This window comes from Tupaia chinensis, unplaced genomic scaffold (assembly GCF_000334495.1).
Source record: "Tupaia chinensis unplaced genomic scaffold, TupChi_1.0 Scaffold149658_1, whole genome shotgun sequence".
Lineage (NCBI taxonomy): Eukaryota > Metazoa > Chordata > Mammalia > Scandentia > Tupaiidae > Tupaia > Tupaia belangeri.
In genome coordinates this window covers 1,556,124-1,577,678 of record NW_006209503.1, presented here as the reverse complement: position 1 = coordinate 1,577,678, position 21,555 = coordinate 1,556,124, and the positions used below count along the sequence as shown (strand labels likewise).

Below are 21,555 nucleotides of genomic sequence, written 5' to 3'. Positions count from 1 at the left end.
CACAGGGGGGATGGTCACGCCGCAATCCCTTCTTCTCCATTCTCCTCCTGGGATCTTGGGCACGCACGCACACACGCCCAGTGTGAGTTTTAAGCCACCGGGTCCAGGACACGAACCGCGGTCGACTACGTAGGAGTCCAGTGACATAGCCATTACGCTAACTGCTGGTTCCTTTGAGCGATATCTAGAAGGTTGAATTAGTAGAAGTTGTTACTAATCAGGAACACTAGAAAAGGCCCAGACTATTACTCATCATTTGTTTGATTTGGGGGTGGGTGGTAGATCACTTGGCTTGATTATGATAGAAAAAGATACTAAAATAGATTGTTTAAAAGATGAAGTTGAAAACTCTGTACAGTGAATAGTACGAGCGCTTCCTGTATTTAAAAACAGGGTCCGGTGGCGACGCAGCGGGGACGCAATGCCATGCCCTGCAAGGCCGACCCACATGGAAAGGTTCTGTCCGTGTCCAGAGACCAGCCTGACCTGCTGGGTGCACATGTGCCCACGATTGGCGGGTGTTGGCACGAAGACCCTGTTGGCCTCTCAACCGCTGTCTCTTTCTCTCTCTTGCGTTTGGAAGAAAGAAAGAAAGAAACTCTAGAAACTTTAGAGAAAGGCAAAACCAGTCCAGAGAAAAGCCTTCTGGGAAAGTGTACAGTAAAGAGCTAGCTGTGACTTCGAGGTTGAATTTTCAGAATAGTTTTTAATTTGGGCTACGTTTTTTTCCCCCTGGTTTTCTACAAAGGACATATGCTAATTGTGTAATATATAAAAAGTTATTTTAAACACCCTTAACATTTCAAAAAATAGAAACTTATTTTAAGAGCACAAAACAAGAATAAATAGAGCCCCAAGGGATGGGGAAGGTAGCAGTAACATCATCCTGATCTTTCTTTCTTTCCCCTTGAATGGCTTTTCCCACTCTCTTCCTTCTGGGCAGTGTTTGGCAGCAATTCCGAGGCCTTTTTCGGATTTTGAGAGTCTGAGAGGGGAAGGGTGGTGAGGGTGGCTGAGCTGTACTCGAATGCAGGAACCTGAGGTCCAGGGAAACGTCTGATCTCTGTCCCCAGCTGAAGGTCGGCTCCAACCTCCCTGGCTCCAGCAGTGCTGAGTCTGTCACCTTTGCCACTCCTTGCACCACTCCTGGTGCCACCGTCCATGTCCTCCAGGTTGCTCCTCCAGCCCCGTCCTCACCCTGTTGACATTGTGACGCATCTGCCATCGCCTGCCTGGAAACACCCTCTGACTTATCCTGATTTTAGGGGTCACTTTTTTTCAGTCTCCTTTGCTAGTTCTTTTTTATCTCTCCAATCTCTTTTTAACAAAATTTTTGGATTTTTGCCATAGGGTGCATGTTCTTGCTGGAGAGAGAGAGAGACAGAGAGACAGAGAGAGGGAAAGTGAAAAATCACTCTCCCAGGGTGAATGGAAACATCCCAATCCGTTCTCCTTCCTCCTCCTCTTGGGATTCTGGGCCCCCATGCACATGGGCTCCGTGTGATTTTCAAGTTGCTGGGTCTGGAACTTACACTGTAGTCAACCATGTAGGAGTCAAGTGCCTTAACCATCATGCCACCTGCTGGCCCCTCTCCAATCTCTGAATCTTATAGTGTCCCAGGGTTCCGTTCTTGCTTTTATTTCTGTCTATGCTTATGCCTTTAGTAATTTCATCCAGACTCAGTTTTAACCACTCTCTTGCACATTAACAATTGCTAATTTCTGTCTCCAGCCTGGATCTCTGCCTTGAACTCTAGATTTATGTGGTCAAACCAACATCCCCATTCAGGTTTCTAACAGGCCTTCAGAGTTAATTGCTCACGGGGCCGGCAGGTGGCGCGGTGGTTAAGGGCACTAGACTCCCACATGGTTGACGGTGACTCGAGTCCCGGACCTAGCGGCATGCTTTCTCACTTTCCCCCTCTCTCACTTGCTGACTCACTCTGTCCCTCTCTGTTCAAATAAAATAAAATAAAAAAGTAAGTAAAACTAAATAAAATAATTTTTTAAAAAGTTAACATGCCCGTAACGGAAGGCCTGTCCTTTCCTATCCTCATTCCCAAGCCAGATCGTCCTGCTCAGTCCTCTCCATCTCAGCACGCGGCAGTTCCAACCTTCCTTCGCTCAGACCCAAAGCCTTGGAACCATAACCGACTCCACCTCCTCTCTCCTACAAGTCCCAAACCTACTGCCTCTGCCTTGAAAGCTACACCACACGTGCCGTCCTATGCCCCTCACCCCGCCACCGTCCCCTCCCACTGGGCCACTGTGGCAGGCTGTGCCCCAGTCTCCTAGCTCCTGTCCCCACAGCCTGTCTTGACTTCGCAGTCAGAGCGAGCTCTGAAATATACTCCAGATGATGTCACCGCTCACGAACAGTAAATCCCGGAGTCCTTAAAAAACCTGCATGACCCTAGATGGTATAGCTGGGTACTTTTCTATTTCTCACTACGCTCCATCTGACGCCCTCTGCTCCAGTTCCGGTCCTTGCTGTTCCATAAATACTCCAAGCATGTGCAGAGCTCCAGGCCCTTGCACTCACCTGCCTGGAATGCTCTCCTTCAGCAAGTCACCTGACGGCTACTTTTCAGTTCAGGACTCTGCTTAGCGGTGAGGCCTCCCCGACCTCCCTGCCTAGCATTGCAACCCTCCCCCTCCACCATCCACTACTCTCTTCCTGTTTTTTCCTCTATCGTAGTTAACACGTTCTTAGAAATACTATCGTTTTTGTTGTTGTTTGCTTTTCAGAGAGGCTTTTGTTATAGGGCGCATGCGCTCGCCAGAGAGACAGAGAGAGACAGAGACAGAAAGTGAGAAATTGCCCCCCAGGGGGGATGGCCATGCCTCAATCCCTTCTCCTCCATTCCCCTCTTAGGATCTTGGGCACGCACGCACACGCACTGGGCGTGAGTTTCAAGCCGCCAGGTTTGGGACTTGAACCATGGTCGACAGCGTGGTAGTCCAGCGACATAAGCAGTACGCCATCTGGTGGTCCCTTAACATTTGTTTTTTGCTCTGTTCCCCCAAAATAAGATCCATGGGAGCAGAAATTTGTCTGTGTTTTATTTCCCCCTCCACAAATCCTAGAGCAGGGGCTGGCATAGAATAGCACTATTTATCGGATGAGTAATACATACTCGGTATGTTAAGCCATGTATTCTACCGGGTCGCTGAAGAGTCCTGATGCATTTTTACTTAGAAAAACATAGAAAGGGAACCAGCAGTTAGCGTAATGGCTATGTTGCTGGACTCCCACGTAGTCGACCACGGTTCATGTCCTGGACCCGGTAGCTTAAAACTCACGCCGGGCACGTGTGCATGTGTGCCCAAGATCCCGAGAGGAGAATGGAGAAGGGATTGCGGCATGACCATCCCCCCTGGGGGGTGATTTCTCGCTTTCTGTCTCTCTGTCTCTCTTTGTCTAGCGAGCGTACGCGCCCTATAGCAAAAAACCTCTCAAAAAAAAAAAAAGCATAGAAAAAGATGTCCTGACTTTTCCGATGACTGAATAGTTCTATATGGAGAAATGTGTTCCCCACCACCCTGCTTAAGGAGAGGCTGGTTTCCCTGTGCTTCCCCTACTCCCATACCACCCAACTGTCTCTCCCCACGTCTTACACTGTCATCCACACATGGTAATTCAATGGTGAAAGCAAGGACTCACCCCTATTACGCAGGAAGAGGAGACGAGGACATCCAGGAGAGCCCTGGTAGCTGCTAGAGGTAGGTGTAGACACTCCATTCCTTCAGCTCACCTGAGCTAGCTGCATCTGCTAGCAGCTCCCATCGCCTCCCATCCCTACCCACACCTACCGTCTCTTCCCGGTGGGTGGTACACTGAAGAGTAAACATCCCTGGGGATACCTTCACCCGGAGGCGGAGGGTGGTGGACAAATGCCCTCTGGTCAGTAGAGTCAGAATGAGATGGCGTGGCTGTGTCTAACTAGGAGCTGGCTAGAAGAGCAGGGGTCCTAACATGCACCACCAGGCCACGCACGGGGCTTTGGTTTGAAAATGCCACTTGAATCTTATTTCCAGAAGCCAGCGGTGCCTGGTGTTTACTATGTGCTCAGTGAGGGCTTGGAACGTGAAAGCTGTATGCTTTTCATGTGGGACCCAGCAAGTGTCAGAGCTTACTTAAAGGTGGTGACTGGGACCAGCGGGTGGCGTGGTGGTCAAGGTGCTGGACACTCCCACATGGCCAACTGGGGTTCGAGTCCTGGACCTGGTGGCTTGCTTTCTCACTTCCTCTCTCTCTCTCTCTCTCACCCTCTGTCTCTCTCTGGTCAAATTAAAAAATCAATGAATGAATAAATAAAAAATAAATAGTTGTTAAAATAATAAAGGTGGTGACTGGAGAGTATTCTTACAGATACACTTGCCCCACCCCCGTCACCCCTCGAGCCCCTGGGAAGCTCCTTTATCCCACCCTTCCTGGGAGAGCTGGGAAGTAGACCGGATCAGTGCCTTCGCCGACCTTGCCGGTCAGGCCAGGACGGGCTCTGAGACCCAGTGAAACCCAGCCCATCACGGAGCTGGGGCCAGAACCCCACGTCCAGCCGCCAGGCGTCTAGCTCTCTCCACAGTAGCTGTTGTGAACATTCCAATGAAGAAAGTAACCTCGGGGGCCAAGAGCCGTGAGTATTTTCAGATTCAATTTCAACCAAGTGTTAGAATATAGAAAAGCCTGCCAAAAAGACTATGGAGATGAGAAAGTGCCCCGTAAACTGTAAAGTGCTACCCAGAGGTTAGCGATCTGGGGTTCACCGCCAAGGTCAACAGCCCGAGCCTGGGTGGGGAGCCAGCTCTTAACAGGAAGGCGCTAGGGAAAGGCGAGTTCTCCTAGGGCCCCTGCTGAATGGGACACCAGTCTATTTGCTGGGATCGAAAGGACGCGGTTGCTTCTCGTGTGTCACTTTCACCTCCTGCTCCTATTTTAAGTACAATACACTTAACACCGATGGAATCAAAGCTTGCTTGTTAGAACTGATGATTTCTAGACTGTTCCCCGTTGGCCATGCACTGAGCTCCAGCCCCCTGCCCTGCCGGGCCATGGCCCCTCTCCAAGGTTTCCAACCGTCTGGGACGTGTTTGTCTCCCACGCTGGTTTACACGTGTCCCAGCTGCATTCGCATTTAGATTCTGCACATACCCTGGCTCTCCCAACCACATTCTTTCACCCTCACACTACCTCTTTGTCATCGAACAACTGAACAAGCATTGTCCCCTGACTTGCCTGGTGAGTGGGGACCCTGGTGAAGAGTAAACTGCGCACTTTCTGGGCTTCCTTATCCTCGCACCCAGCACTAGAAGGGTGGCAGTGTTTGGTGACCTTCCGGGTAAGGTTAACAATCTGGGCCTGGGCCCAGGCTGGATAATGAGCCCATGAAGAATGGGGAGTGATTGTCCAAACCTTATCACAGTGAAGCTGAGAGGCAAGCCTGCTTTGCCCTGCGCCGCCCTGCCCCTTCTGCCCCAGCATTGCTTAATCTGTCACAGCTGATGGGGTTTACATGGCAGCCATTCAGTCCTCTGATTCAAGCGGCTGTGCACCGATTCCGTCTCGGGTGCTTCTGCACTTAGAGGCTCGTAGAACAGTGAAGGAAAGATAGCAGATAACTTACAGAAAGCCTTCTGTTTTAGCTTGAAAAGAAAACCTTTTTATTTCTCTACTGTAATAAGAGTCCTGAAAAGCCCTAATTAAAGGTACCGAAAAAGAATGAAATAAGAACACTGAAAGCGTAACACTGCTTATGGCCCTGCGAGCTTCATTTTCTTCCACATTATCTCCCAAGGACTATATTCCCACAAGAGACAACCTTGGAGCAAAGCTCTCCACGGCTGCATGGCCAGAGAAAAGCAAAACCGGCAAAACCTTCCTCGGTTTTAATTTCTTTTTTGGGGGAAATCAACCATTATTAAAATGTTTACTGAGGGACCAGCAATTAGCATAATGGCTATGTTGCTGAACTCCCATGTAGTTGACCGCAGTTCGAGTCCTGGAGCCGGTGGCTTAAACTCAGGCCGGGTGTGTGTGTGCGTGTCCAAGATCCCGAGAGGAGAATGGAGAAGGGATTGCTGTGTGGTCATCCCCCCTGGAGGGTTATTTCTCGCTTTCTGTCTGTCTTTCTGGTGAGCACGCATGCCCTGTACCAAAAATCTCTCCAAAAAAAAAAAAAAAAAAGCCTCAAAACGAAAAACTTTTACTTGTCTGGGACCAGCAGATGGCGTGATGGTTACATCACTGGACTCCCACTTAGTCAACCATGGTTCAAGTCCCAGACTCGGTAGCTTAAAACTCGTGCAGGGTACGTGTACATGCATGCCCCAAATCCCGAGAGGAGAATGGAGGAGAAGGGATTGTGGCATGGCCAGCTCCCCGAGGAGTGACTTCTCACGTTCTGTCTCTCTGGTGAGCACATGCACCCTAAAGCAAAAATCTTTCTAAAAAAAAAAAAAAAAAGAAAATTTTTACTTGTCAAAAACTTATCAGAGGAAATTAGGAAACAATCTCAAATTCCTACTGGTTTTCAAAGTATCCCTCTGAGGGATTGAGCTGGACTCAGGAGCCTCATCTAGTTAGCACTGATTTTCACACAACCCAAGCCCAAACACAAGTTATACTTAAAAAAAAACTGCTATTAACAGTTGGTGACTAAGTGAGCTTGAGGGGATAGGGCCTGTTCACTGTTGGCTAGCAAGAGCATCTGCCCACCTACCTCTTGCCTCTGGATTTTTTTTTTTTTTTTGCCATAGGATGTGCGCATTCACTGGAGAGACAGAAAGTGAGAAATCCCCCCCTCCCTGGGAATGACCATACCACAATCCCTTCTCTATCTTCCTCTTGGGACTTTGCACACGCACACACACCCCCACACGCCCACCCCCCAGTGTGATTTTCAAGCTTCTGTGTCCAGGACTCGAACCACAGTTGGCCATGTGGGAGTCCAGCACCTTTAGTCATTAGAGAAAGGTTAAAAACAAAAAACTCTTTGGATCCAATTTTCAGCCAGAGTTTTTATTTTTAACATTTCTTTCTTTCATGAGTGAGTGGGAGTGAGAGAATGGCGATTCCAACTGGGTCCTGTTTATAAGGATATCCGTGCTATGTCATGGCCAGAGGGCTTGCACACTCTTACACACACGAGCGAGAGAGCATGTGCGCGGGCGTGGACGTCGCTAACAGAGCACGGTCGTGCTGCAGCCATTTTCCGCTTCTTTCCCGCACACGTGCCAGGCGTTTTCCGACTGCGGGCGGGGATTCCAGCTGTGGGCAGCCATGTGGGTCTGACTGCACAGCATGTGTTCAGTCAAACTATTTTAGCCTAACACAGCCGCTGTACTTTTACACTTGGATTATTACAGGTGGGCCGAAATCAGACAGGTTAGGCTGTTTTTCTGAGTTGGTTGCTAGGTTACAGCCAATCACAGGCATCCCGCCTTTTAAACCGTGTTAATGTAAATTTAGAACGTGACCGATGAGTTTCCTACCTCACTCCCTCACCTTCGGGTTGGTAGGGCACACCCCCTTTCACTGTACTCGTCACTTTCCTTTTCCGCCCACTTCAAGGCAGAGCTGGCCCTGAGGCTGGCCGGAGTTGTCTCGAAGTCCAGGAACAAGTGCCCAGTTTAAATCGTGTTAACAGTTGCTCAGTAAAACTCCGTTAATTTTTTTTTCTTTTAGCACATGTAACTGCTATGACCTGGGTGGCCTTCCACAGGGCCCTGATGCTGCGATCCCTCCCCTGCGGGAGAGCCCCAGACCACAGGCGTGTAAGCACACACACAGCAGGTTCCGGCAGCTCTCCAGACACATACCCTAAACTTTCTCACGCGGGTCACCTCGCAGTGCTGTACTTCTGAATGGGACACCAGCTAAGCCACAACCAGACCTCCTTCAGCCAGAGCTTAAGAGCCACTGTGTTGAGCCAGTAAGCGGCAAGATGGTTAAGGTGCTGGAATCTCACGTGGCCGACTGTGGTTCGAGTCCCAGACCTGGCAGCTTGAAAACCACGCCAGGCATATGTGCATGAGTGCCCAAGATCCCAAGAAGACGAGAGAAGGGTTTGCAGCATGGCCATCCCCCCAGCACGAGGCTTCTCACTTTCTGAATTTCTCTGGCAAGCTCATGTGCACTATGGCAAAAACATAAAAACAGAAAACAAAGGATGTGGGGGCAGTTGTGTCTTTTTGCCCCCATCACAATCGACTTCCTTCCATTTCTTCCTCCTTTTGGGATTTTGGGTGCACACACACATGCCCAGAATTTTTCTGAAGCCACCAAGTCCAGGACTTGAACCATTTAGCTGGCCATTCGGGATACAGCAGCCTCAACCACCATGTCACAGAGCAGCCCACGCAGCTCTTTGTCCAGGTCACAGTTCTACAATCCACTGCTAAGTCTCAACAGTTGCGTAAGTTGGAGTGGGGAATAAAGAGGAAGCCAGGTGGCTTCTGCTTGCTTTCAAATGAAGAACCAATGAGGGTTAAAAAAAAGAGGCTGGTTTCAGGCACTTGGTAAACGAAAAGCAAACTTCTTTATTGTACACAGTACAGAATATAACGCAGCTTGGCAGGATGCATACAGCCCTGCGCAGGGGAAAGTATTTCAGATCAAGTGGCAGGTTAAAGCCTTTCTGCACTGTAGACTTTCCACACTCCGAAAAAGAAGCCAAAACAACAAACCAAAGAAAATCCCTAAACCCCGATAAAAACAAAAACCACCCGGGAGATGCATGAGTCCGATGGGAATGCAATGGTGACTGCCATCCTGTGTCCTGTGACAGCCCAGGCCACGCAGTAACAGCCAGGAGGGGGCAGCTCAGGCTATGGAAGGTTAATAGTTAGACTTCCTAAGTCAGCAGAAATCCATAAAAAACAAAAACCCCACAAAACCCCCAACAAATCCCAAACCAGGGTAAGTATAGAAAGGAAAAACAAATCTATACAGCATTTACAACAAATAAATCTCTAGCCAGCTGGGGTAAAATATGCCTCTATGTATAGACTATGTGCAGGTTAGAGAGCTATAAATATGGTTTAGAAAGAGTCCTTTGATTAGAATACAATGCTAACTAAGGCCCAAGCCATAGGTTCAACCCCTTTGCGGGCCAGTTAGCTTCCAACAGAGGAAAACCTTCTGTTCCCATAGCTATAAAATGCACCCCTTACCCTTGTGACTTTTCCACATACGTGTCCTTAGGGGTACGATGGAGACAGTGGAGAACTCCACTCGCAGAAAAGCAATTCCAAGCACGTGTCTTACGCGCAAGGAGTCAGCACGGTCTCCCTCCCACGAGAGGAACAGCACAGTCGGGGACACGCCAAGTGTTATGGGGAGCCCAGAATCCCACTGACGGAGCAGGTGGCAAGGTACTGCCTGCCTCTAGGAGCTTCCTCTACTGAGCTCGACTTTCACAGAGCTTTAGCTTGCTTGGGTAAAACTTCCCAATATAATACAGCCATCAGAATAAACTTAAAAAAAAGTGGCAGGACACTAGTTTACCTGTCAGTGTCACACGTTTAGTCTCGAACTCTACTGAGTCATCGGTAGAGTCTAAAGTCCAAGAGTTAAAGAAAAGGAAAACAAAACTGCTGAAATGGAAATGACCATCAGTCACGCCCAGGGAAGAATCCCAAGGGTTCTCACCGGGTGACCAGGTTTCAAAGGAACATGACATGGATTATGTACATCTGCTTCCCAGAGAGGGCGTGTTCGTGAACGCAGGGAACTATACACATGGAATTGAAGCTTGTGTCCAGGCTGCCCTGCACACGGCAAAAATGTACAACTCAGGTGCAAACGTTCCATCAGGTTGTCTGGTGCAGAACAAAGCGCGCTTGTACATGGCTACAGGGGGCCCCCCACGAAGCCCCCCTCAGGCTGCAGTGCTAAGCGGGAGCCCTCCACAAAGCCCCCCTCAAGCTGCTGTGTCTTCGTACATCGGCACGGCCCGGGCTAAAGGACACAGTGCAGTTACCAAAGGTTTGTTTTTTGTTTTTTTTATACCAAAACTACAAAAATCAGTTTATAAACTGTTTTTCTAAAACAGCCATCAAAACAAAAACAATCCCCCGAATCAAAGCAAAACAAAATACTGTCCAAAGTGTTCATCGCCCTTATCCTAAAATGGAAGCCATCCACACTCAGCCATGTGTCTGGGAAGAGAAAGGGGGCTTGCTCCTCTTGGTGACCGTGTGGCCAGAAGGGTCCCAAGAGTAGCAATGGTTTCTAATTTGAGAACCACGGAGTGGGTGACAGCTGTTCTGACTCCCCCCTTTGTTTCTAGACCAAGGAGAAACATTTTAGATTGGGTAGAAGAGCTTTCCAGATCTCATGAGGTATTACCTTTAACTGTTGATACTTGAGCCTCCCAACTGAGCCGACCTGCCCTCCTACAGGACTGTGGTCTCTTTTTCAATGAATTGTGCAAATCGAGCCCTTCTGTGTAAAGGCATTTAGTAGTCCATGATCAATGCGGATTGTCACGCTCTGCCCCGTTGTGCGGGTACTAACCTGAACAAGGTATTGCTTTGCATATATTGTCCATGGTAAGGAGGCTCCATTCTGACCCTTTTCCAGAAACCTCTTCAGAATCAGAGTTGAGGTACCAGCCTTTTGGTGGTTTTCTGCCCCTCCCTATCCCCACCCCCCCGCCAAGGTATCTGTCTTTAAGGGTGCCAGTTCAGAGACGGCTTGGGTTCTCCAGATAATACTCAAAGGGCAAGCTTTAGGAACAGCCAAAAACACAAACAAAACCACTGCCCTCGTTTGCCTGAATGGGAACTGCTAGCTCTAGGGTTTGGTCGCTCAGCCACTCAGAGACTTAGTAAGCGAAGCCTTCGGCGTAGGGGAGGCTGCTGCAGCGGTCCATGTCCAGGAGGTAAGCGGGGTTGTCCTCGAAGTGGGTCAGTGGCAGGGTGTCCTCCTCGCTCAGATGGCATTCAGACTCTGCCTTCAGGAAGGGACGCTGATTGTCCGGGAAGGCCATGGAGAAGAGGGCATCTGGGTCACAGACAAATTTGTAGACGTATCGCTCCCCAGCCACCTGGGAGAGAAAGAACACACAACTTACAAGGCCCCGCTGGAACAAGGCACGGGGATCGCGGGGAAAAGGAGGTGTGTCTAAGTCACTAGTTCTCGAGGAGCCAGGGACCAAAGGAAGTTCATTAGTAGCCGGCTATCCAAATCATACAAATTAATTTTGAGAAATCTTGGGTACCAAGCATTTTATGGACATCACAGCTCAGCAGTTGAAAAAAAAATCTGAATTTCACATTCACACTGAATAGACTCTTGAAAGAAAATCCTCACTTTCTGTCTTAAACTGACAGCTTAGAGAGCTTAGACAGCCTGGCTATGCTGAGGCTGGTGTTCGGTGTGCCGAGAAGGGTTGAAGGTGCAACTCAGAAGCAGACACATTTTCAGTTACCACCGAAGTGTACAGTCTTCACCGCGTGGCTTTGCTGTTTTGAAGGGGTAGCAACTCGATTAGATTAGCCTGGGTAGAAATTAAGTATGTTCCAAAGCCAAATAGAATTGCTTTTCAGCTTACCTGCAGTGTCAAATTACACACTGCAAGTTCTGCTACACCAACGGCTCTGAGAACTCCCTTTATATGGATCCTGTGCCTTATAATACCGTCAGAACAGGAGGTGTGATTACTCGGGGGGCCTCCTCGTGCAGTCGATGAGCCGTTTAGACAACAGTGTCGCCCACTCCGCTGGTGTGTAACAGCATCAGAGGGCTCCTGTCGTTGAACGTCAAACCCAGTCATTCGTTCAGTCGGGTAAGGCAGCGGGGCAGACAGCTGAGATTACTGGAGAAATGAGCACTTCAGACTAGAAAATCTGGATTACTGGGTTTAGCCATACCCTTCTTTTCAGTCATTCTCCTTTAGATTCTAAATTCGCCTTTTCATTGAAAAATGTGGCTTTGCCCCTAAATTTTGGGTCAAGATGTCTGAGCTTTAGTGGTTGGTCGGAGAAATAACAGTACAGTTATCCAAATGAGTCTGAAAGCTTATTACTTTAGTTGCCAGAGGGTGTTTGTGCTTGCCAGAGAGGAAGAAAGCACCTACAGGCCATGGTCATCCACCATCCTGCCACTTTCTCCGTTCTGTGGGATTCGGAGCACACAAGTACATGTATCCGGTGTGTTTTTCAAGTCCTTAGGCTGGGATTCAAACTGAGGTTGGCCATGTGGGATCTAGCTCACAGTAGGCTATGGGGACAGCCTTTAAAGTTTATTTCATGGTGACAATTCTATGTCCAGTCACCAAAATACAGGTATCGGCATCAATGCTCCTTGGAACTCCAACACGAGGAATCAGGGACTGTGCGTATAAAACTGGATGACTAGTGTCTCAGCTCAAGCAGTGCTAAGGGTGCATGTATTCAGCCAGTCACCTCTGGTTTTCTAGGTCAGCTTTTCCCTCGGTCCCAATCCCAGCAGTTAGCCCGTGCGTGGAAGAGTGAGGCAAGAAGAGCCCCAGGGAAGTAACACTGGTCAGAGGTCAGGGGCAGCATGGCTTCTAGTGTTGGTTTAGTCACTAATGAGTTTTAACCTCTGTGAACCTTAGTTTTCCTTTTAGAAGACGCAGAGTGTGGGATTGCAGATGGACCACGCCCTTCCCCATGCCGACAGGCCACCATTTACCCTTTAATTTAGTTCTCATTTACTTACAGGTCATATAAGAAATAAAAGAATAATCCCTCGCATTGGGGAACACATGGCTATTTGTGAAACATTTAAAAACACATTAAGCTATGCAACTGAAGCAGGAATTACTACTATTTTAAATTCTGCTAGAGTATATGCATTTGCCAGAGAGAGAGAAAGAGGGAGAGAAGAGTGAGAAGCATTTCCTGTGGGGGATGGCCACACCACGGTCACTTCTCCTACACCAATCCTTCCTTTCAGGATCTTGGGCCCACATGCACATGTGCCCAGTGTTTGAAGTCGCTGGGTCCAGGACTCGAACCGCGCACAGCCACGTGGGGTCCAGTCATCTCAACCACAACATGGGTTGACCCAAAGCAGGAACTGTTATTATCTACGTTTCTATTGGAAATACAGGCTGTGGGAGGTTAAGTGATTTTCCTCAAAGCATACAGCTAACGAACGGGAACGTCAGGGTCTGAACTCCAGCCTCGTTCCTAGGCCTTCCTGTACTCTTGGCCTGTTTTATTCTCAGATAGGAAATGCACGTGTATTTCCTTAAAAACCCAGAAACCTAACTCGTTTCCATTAGTTCAAGTCACTGTGTCTTGGACACATTTCCTTATGTTGGAACTGGAGGTGGAAACAGGCAAGGGGTATTGGCAATCCCTCCTGCATTTAGGATTCGAACGGATGACATTAAGTCTCTGAGGGTCATAGGGAGGGCAGGAGAAGATGGGGGAGGGACTGCTAATGAGTATAGTTTTTTTTTTTTGGGGGGGGGTGATAAGATATTCTAAAATCAGTTGGAACATTTTCTGTAAGAGTCATCTGGCTTTAGTGTGGACAAGTTCTCAGCAGCAGTGCCCACCTGCTTCTGCCAGGTCCATCTTGCCGGCTGCTCTCTCAGACTGCCTAAACTGTGCAAGTGTGGAATCTAGGGAGTGGGCAGTGAAGAAAAGTCAACAGAACATGGACCATTTTCATCTTCTACTTACCCATGGGATTTAAAAATTGTGGTCCAGTGACCAGCAGTTGGTATAATGGCTATGTCACTGGACTCCCACGTAGTTGACAATGGTTTAAGTCCTGGGCCTGGTGGCTTAAACTCACACCGGGCGCATGTGTGTGTGTGTGTGTGCCCAAGATCCCAAGAGGAGAATGGATTGCGGTGTGGTCATTCCCCCTGGGGGGTGATTTTTCACTTTCTGTTTCTCTGTCTCTGTCTTTCTGGCAAGCACATATACCCTATAGCAAAAACCTCTCAAAAAAAAAAAAAATTGGGGTCCAAAGCCACCTATCCCAATAAGGATTTTTTAATCCTCAAATTTTTAATTTTTTAATCCTCAAAATATGCTTCATCTTCTATTCTGCAAAGAGCAAACTGCCATTGGGTCACTCTGCTGCCATTTTACAAACCTTAGGTTTTTAACAGGAGTTCTGATTTCTATAATCTGAAAGAAAAAAAAGATGTCTTTATTCCTCTAACACTTGGGAGATGATCAGGTCAACAGATCTGGAGGTCTAGCTGCTTCAACAACTAAAGACTGTAGCTAAGGGCTTGTGGGGGTGGAGACCTTCGAGCTGATTTCCACATGTACTCCTTTGTGAGGATAGGAGTTGGCCTAAATTTCTGGACTTTTTAAAAATTTAACTTTACTTATTTTATTTTGACCAGAAAGGGACAGAGACAGACAGAAAGTGAGAAAATAAGCCGCCAGGACCAGGACCTCGAATAGCGGTTGGCCATGTGGGAGTCCAGCGCTCTTAACCATCAAGCCACCTCCGGCCCTAAATTTCTGGACATTTTTGTAATTAGAGGCAGTTTAAATGAAGCAGATTTACCAAGTTCCTGATTTTCTTATTATGTGTTCCACAGGCAACTCTGATTTCCACGTACCTAAGAGCATTAAAGGTATTCTTTATATTTCATTTGATTCTTAAGTTTGTTGTTTAGATTCTTTCCTTCCACAGAATCACGAGTGAGGCGAATACTTTCTCGTAGCTGTTAGGCCCTGTCTTCTAACGGAAGCCCCGGGCATTGTCTTTGAAAGTGGCCTGAGTGGTCTAAGTGTCTCCTGTAATTGCTCACCTTCTGCATGATGCCCTTTTCATAGTAGTAGCGTAGAGATCGGCTCAGCTTGTCATAGTTCATGGCTGGCCGATTCTTCTGGATGCCCCAACGTCGAGCGACCTGAGGAGACAGGAAAGCAAAGAGCAATGGAAACACGTTCTTCAGGCCTGGTGGTTTTCTCTCAACCCCAGGAGAGCCCGTTCTGGAACCTGACTGCTTTGGTCAATGATCCCTCTGACCTGGAAGGAAAAGCATTTAATTCCCTCAAGACCAAACATTCAGCCAAGGTGAAGATTCAGTCTCAACGGCTGGGAGGTGAGACCTAGAGGGGAAGAATGCTAGCACTTTAAGACTGCAGAGGGCTTGGCGGACGTCCCGGAGGATGCAGGCTCTCTACTGTTTCTCCACGTATGAATTATTGACCAATGCCCATAGACCATTACCATGTTGCCATTAAGTGCTATGGTTTCTGTAGCAGTCAATAAGGAATAATTAGAATGGTCATTCCTGAAACATTAGAAACACACTAGTGAGTTGCTAATGGGCCAGCAGAGCAAAAGTTCAATCCTAATAAGATTGGAGAGGGGCTGGGAGATGTTTACTTATTGCAGCTCATGGGCTAAGGGGGAATCAGATCATTTCAGCTGCTGCCATCCAATCCCCTGCTCCCTGCAGGATGGACATTAAAGCATGTACCACCATTACCCACTTAATGAAAAATTAACAGGGCTTCCCATACAGTTCTGAAACACATTATATCCGACTCAGTCCACCTGAGGAGCAGTGATGGGAGATGTAACTGGAGCTATGGGAGAAGATGACTTACAGCAGAAATACTTCCTAGTACGGCTTACCCAACTGTCAGGGTAGCCAAGCAATTTCTGTTCTCGAGTATCCCAAAAATCTTACTTGTAAAGAATACTGTCAAGGTAGGAGAATAACAACCCTGGAAATGTGAGTTACTCCAGAGATCTTTAAATGTATGCAAAACCAGGGGCCATGTTTTGAACATGTTGGGTCAGTTTTAGAAACTTAAAAAAAAAAAAAAAAAAAAAACTAATGCCATCCCTCTGATCTTTTAAAAATGAAATGTTACACATGGATTAGGAAGTAGGTTCGCAAGAAGTATATCCTTACAATATTTAGGCAGAATGAAAGCAACAGCTCCTGAATCCAGGATCCTTTTTTTTTAAAAGATTTTACCCATAGAGTGCATGTACTAGCTGGAGAGGAGAGACAAGAGAGTTTCAGAGAGAGGGAAAATGAAAAGCCACCCGGGGGATGGCCACGCTACAATTCCTTCTAGTCCTTTCTCCTCTTGGGATTTTGGGAATGCATGCACATGTGTCCGGTGTGGTTTTTCAAACCACTGGGCCCAGGACTTGAACCGTAATCAGCGATGTGGGAGTCCAGCTCCTTAACCACCATACCACTCTGTTGGCCCCTGAATTCAGGATTTTAAAATGACCTTTAATAAATACCAGAAAGTATCTGATAAGGAAGAATGCATCTGTTCCAATTACATTAGAACGATTCAATAGCCATGATATTACTCTGCCCTGCAAGAAACATGATCAAAGTTTCCATTCATTTATTTCTTATCTCTATGTCACAAGCGATGTTCCTGGGTCTCTTTTCTCCACACATTGCATCCATTCAACTCTATCTTTGAAACACCCAAAAAGGCAAAATTAACCAAAAATTACATCCTGGTTAGAGAAGATAAACATTCGAAACCAATGGGAACAGTGGTAGAAGGGAAATCTATTAAACTGATGTATGTCCTCCTACCCTGTTCAAAAAAAAAAAAACCAAAAACCGACACTCCATGAAACTAAACTGCTGCCTGCCACAGTGCCACAGGAAAACTGAAAAAGCCCAGCCTCATCATTTTACTACCTTCAATGGTAGAAAGCAATTCTTGAATAGTCTTCAACTTTAGCAACGACCTCTCTTTGCTGTCCCTTGCCTATGCAAGAGCGTGCTGGAGAGAGGTTTTGTGTATGCAGAGATTTCCAAGCAGCGCTGGTAGCCATAGTTACTGACTCATCCTCTCGGGCCGGAGCCCTATGATTTAGCAGCCCCCACCACGGCTGCTCCGTCTACAGTAACGCCATGCAGTGCAGCTCCAGAGCAGCTGGAAATTGGGGCTGCCCCTCTTTTGGGGCGAGGCAGGCAGGCAATAACTTGTCACTAGCTCTTCCTTTTTTTTTTTTTCATCTTCCCGATTAGTTACTTTGATAGCACACATCTTGAAGACGAGGATGGAGGAGTTAGAAAAAAATGCACCTATCTCTTCCCCGTCACAGCGAGAGAACAGCCACACACGGGGAGCGGCTCCTCCCAGAGCCCATCCTTACAAGCCTCCCCATGGCATCGGTTATCGGCCACATGTTCAACAAACAACCCTACCCCCCAAAATATTCATTAATGCAGATTCACAGTTAAAATGGCTCCAGATTAAAGCCGAGTCAGTCATAATTGAGAGGGTGCTAAGCTGGATGACTATCAAAAGACATTTGATTAGGGGGCCTGCCAAAACGCAGTTCTAAAACCACAATTTCCATGCACAGTGTAATGGATATTATGGATAATTACCCAGAGTGCACTACTCAGCCACACAGCTGCCTACAATTACGTCCCAACAGCTTCCTCCTCCGCTTCACCCTTCAAGCTCCCCCATGACGACTCCTTGCAGCTTTTTCCAGGAGTTGGTATCTTCCTGATAACCACAAGAATAGGCCTCCGTAGCTGCACGAGGAGCAGGGGGGGAAACTCCACACGGGTTGCATGTTCAGTGACTGAAGTGCACACACGGAACTCACATGGTTAAGAGAACATAACTCCTGGAGCTCACGGAATGCTCAGGGACGTCAACATGGGGTGCAAAGAAGCACTTCCTGCAGAAACGAGGCTGCCCGATCCAGTGCGGCAGGCTCAAGGCCACCGCGGGCCTCTCACGTGACCCAGCTCCCTGGCACTTCGGAGCACTCTGGATGAATATTGGTTTCTTTATTAAGAAAGCAGGGGCCCTTTGCCATCTGTTCATCATTTTCTTTACCACTGGTAGGAGAGCGGAAGATTCAATAATGGCTTTACAAAGGGTCATAACCAGGTTTACCTGCAGCTGGACAGCCTGTGCTTAGGCCCGAGGCAGCGGCCATAAAGTAATAAACGCTCCCGTTTGTGAGAGGCGATAAATCAGGAAGGGCTACCCGTGCGACAGACCTATTTTCAAAAAGCCTCGGTGAGTCTAGACTGCATGCTTTCCTCAAGCCTCCCACGAACCAGGCCATTATGAGGAAAGCAGCGAGGAGAAGCCTCCACGTGGGGAGATGGCTCTCCAGTGGGAAAGGAAGCCGAAAACATGGCCCCGTTTCTGCACACTTAGCCACAAAGAAACACTTAGAAAAACACAGCAGACCCGAACCTTGGCGTCGCAGGTAGGCTGAGCCCACCAGCAGCAGTTTACAGTCCTCGAGGTCGACACGTTTCCATCCTCACGCACGAGCACAAGGCAGGGAGAACCACACGCGTTGTCTGTGACAACAGCCTTTCGCGGGCCTGCCTATTCTGCAAGCAGGATTCGCCCTAAGCTTCCAATCCATACGCTCTCCTCCTTTCCCCATTTTAACTTTCAGGCCACTTCTTCCTTCTAAGCAAGTGCCAGGTTGTTTCCTTCTGTTCACTCCCATGCCAGCTTAGCTCCTTGATATGCTAATGTGAGCCCTGGAGCTAAACATCTAAAGCTGACCTTCTTGCTTAAATGCTTTCCAAGAGTTATTCCCCTTTCAGTGCATCCCACTCGGATACCCTTTGCTCCGTTCAACCTTTGTTCAACCAGCAGGTTGAACATGTGCGCCTAAGTAGACTCTTCCAAAAATAACAGGTCAGGGTTTTTTTTGGCGAGGGAAGAGGAAGAGGAGCAATTCTTTCTTTTGCTTTATCATCTCCTTAGATTCTAAATCAGTCAGAAATTAATCATCAGCTCCTTCGGAATATGCTAACCAAGGGCCTGATTTAATTTACTTTGCTATGTGATATTCAGGAAAGGGTTTCTATGGTGTGTCTTCTCCACTAAAGAAATGGCACTGCATCTGTCGATAGGCCTTTCTGGGCAAAAAGACAGTTAAATGTTTCTACTTCTGTGAACAAAATAATGGAGGCTTATGTCATTTCTCAAATACCGTAATGCCTCATAACACACCTGTAAAGGTCTAAGTTCATAAGACTGACCCATCTCTGAAAATTGTATTCCGTTAGGTTAGAGTCATTCAAAATATGCAGAGTAGGGGCATCTCGTCATGTTACCGAAGTGTCAGACGGTATGTTCACACAGCTTCAGACGTAGGCTATGACAAACATGGGCCGAGACCAAACCAAGTCTTGAAACGTAACTTGCAAAGACTTCCCGAGAGGGACGACATATCCTTTTTGGATGTAAGTCTTCGTGGCCTCGTGTTCCAGATTTTGCAGAAGTGTCACAGCTACTCATGTATTCTATGTAGGGGGAGAACGCTGCCTGTCCACGGACTGCAAACTGCCCCAGGAATAGGAAGGGCATTGCCAAGTCCCCTGGTCAGATGAGTGTGAACGGAAGGAAGAGCATATTCAACCCAGTGGGAAGCCTCAGTGGAGCTCTAAACAACCACCACCACCATTATCAGCATCAGCAGCAAATCGAAATTGGTTGAGTCTGTCGCCCGGCGCTTACCTCCTCTGGTTCTATCAGCTTGAACTCCATGCCTCGTCCTGTCCAGGCAATGAAGTGGGCATTGGCTGGGTCATCAAGAAGGGTGACCAGGAACTGCCACAGCTGAAGGGAACCTCGCCTCTGGTAAGGGGGACCCTCCCGATACATGGTAGGCTCTTGTTTGACTTTGCCTGTTTGGGACAAAGATACATATGCGATACTTTAATCCCAATTTTCTCAGATGATTTGGACCAAAAGAAGTTGTCAATGCTGACGTAATCACTTAACTTGCCAATACTGACTGAGGCGTCCGGACATCTCCAGCCCTCTAGCTTAGCAGCAAATCTTGGAGGGCTACTTACCTTCCAGTCTTTCAGGCACAACACATGTGTCATCGAAGTATAACCGGGGATCTTTCTCATATGAAAAACCTGGGAGAGAATGGAAAAAGAAAGTCCATGTTGTTTAATCAATTCTGAGTTACACTAAAACTCTGGATTTAAGGACTAAAATGGGATTCTGCCATTCCAGGTCCTAAGCTCTACTGCTATATATGTGTCAAACTGAATTTTCAGGGACTTTGAAAGGACTTAGGTGTTCCAGTTCGGCATAAACACCTGAGCTGCCAGGGCAGTACTGCTTCCTGCTGCTAGACTGCCAGGAAACACTGAGTCACCAGAAAGCTCCTTCACATCTTGCTTACGTGGCCTGTACAGATCAGTGTGGCCGTGGCGAGGCCTGTATCCCTGAAGAGATGCCTCGTCTCCCTCGGCTGGCCTAGCTGAATGGATCTGGTCGGGCTGTACAGAGTCTCACCATCTTCCTTAAAGCGAATATTAATTTTCATCTTTCTTAACAACTTGTCCAGGCTACCCACATACCTCATTCAGTCAGGAAGAGCTTGGAGGGTACAGGGTATGGCCAAAGTGAATAAAGACTTGGGTCTGTGGGGAATTGTGAAGAGCAGGAAGTTTAAAAGCTAGGGTAGGTGTTTATGATCAACAGAAACAGTGGAAGGGAACTGAAGAGACTTTATAGGAATAACACGTATCTATGGTAAAACAGAGGTCAAGAGAGCGGCGCTAACTGGTCCAAGGACGGGACTTAGGTGTTCCAGTTCGGCATAAACACCTGAGCTGCCAGGGCAGTACTGCTTCCTGCTGCTAGACTGCCAGGAAACACTGAGTCACCAGAAAGCTCCTTCACATCTTGCTTACGTGGCCTGTACAGATCAGTGTGGCCGTGGCGAGGCCTGTATCCCTGAAGAGATGCCTCGTCTCCCTCGGCTGGCCTAGCTGAATGGATCTGGTCGGGCTGTACAGAGTCTCACCATCTTCCTTAAAGCGAATATTAATTTTCATCTTTCTTAACAACTTGTCCAGGCTACCCACATACCTCATTCAGTCAGGAAAGAGCTTGGAGGGTACAGGGTATGGCCAAAGTGAATAAAGACTTGGGTCTGTGGGGAATTGTGAAGAGCAGGAAGTTTAAAAGCTAGGGTAGGTGTTTATGATCAACAGAAACAGTGGAAGGGAACTGAAGAGACTTTATAGGAATAACACGTATCTATGGTAAAACAGAGGTCAAGAGAGCGGCGCTAACTGGTCCAAGGACGGGAAAGGACTGTTAGGCAGAAAGTTAAAGGGGTCAAGGAGAAGAAAGGATGGCCACATTCTCCACCCACGGGCCCTTAGTACATTCTACATCCCATGATGGCCCCATGTCGCCAGGTACCCTGACGAGATCAGCGGCTCAGACCACAGCCAGCTAATGGTCTTGACTTTTCAGCGGTACAAGAGCCCTGGTCTATGCTCCTTGACGACTGCGCCTCTCAGGAGAAGGCCCCAGGATTCACTGGCTGAAAAGCACGGGGGGTGTGTGTCTGTGTGTGTGTATGTTGGAGACACAGTGTGGACAGATGGAGGAAACGCTCCGCAGCGAAGAGCTTCCATTAGAGTTCAAGGGGGATTCACTGTGACGTGAGAAATCCCGTGGTTTCCTCACAGTTAGTCCAGATAAAGCAGCTTTCTGGCAGGACAAGTCCCATTTTTAAGAGGCCTGAGACTCAAGAAACACTGCCCACGTTTTTTTTTTTTTTTTTTTTTTTTGAGCGTTTTTTTCGCTCTC

The 21,555-nt window shown here is 47.8% G+C and overlaps 1 protein-coding gene across 1 annotated transcript in view; it reads right to left on the bottom strand.

The window, feature by feature from the left end:
- Window positions 1–8,933: 8,933 nt before the first annotated feature.
- Window positions 8,934–21,555, bottom strand: part of ETV5 (ETS variant transcription factor 5) — a 72,961-nt gene continuing 60,339 nt past the window's right edge. The window contains 4 exon segments of the mRNA XM_027769453.1: window positions 8,934–11,048; window positions 14,754–14,855; window positions 19,450–19,619; window positions 19,791–19,859. Coding sequence (XP_027625254.1) covers window positions 10,827–11,048; window positions 14,754–14,855; window positions 19,450–19,619; window positions 19,791–19,859 — 563 coding nt within the window. The 3' untranslated portion in view covers window positions 8,934–10,826.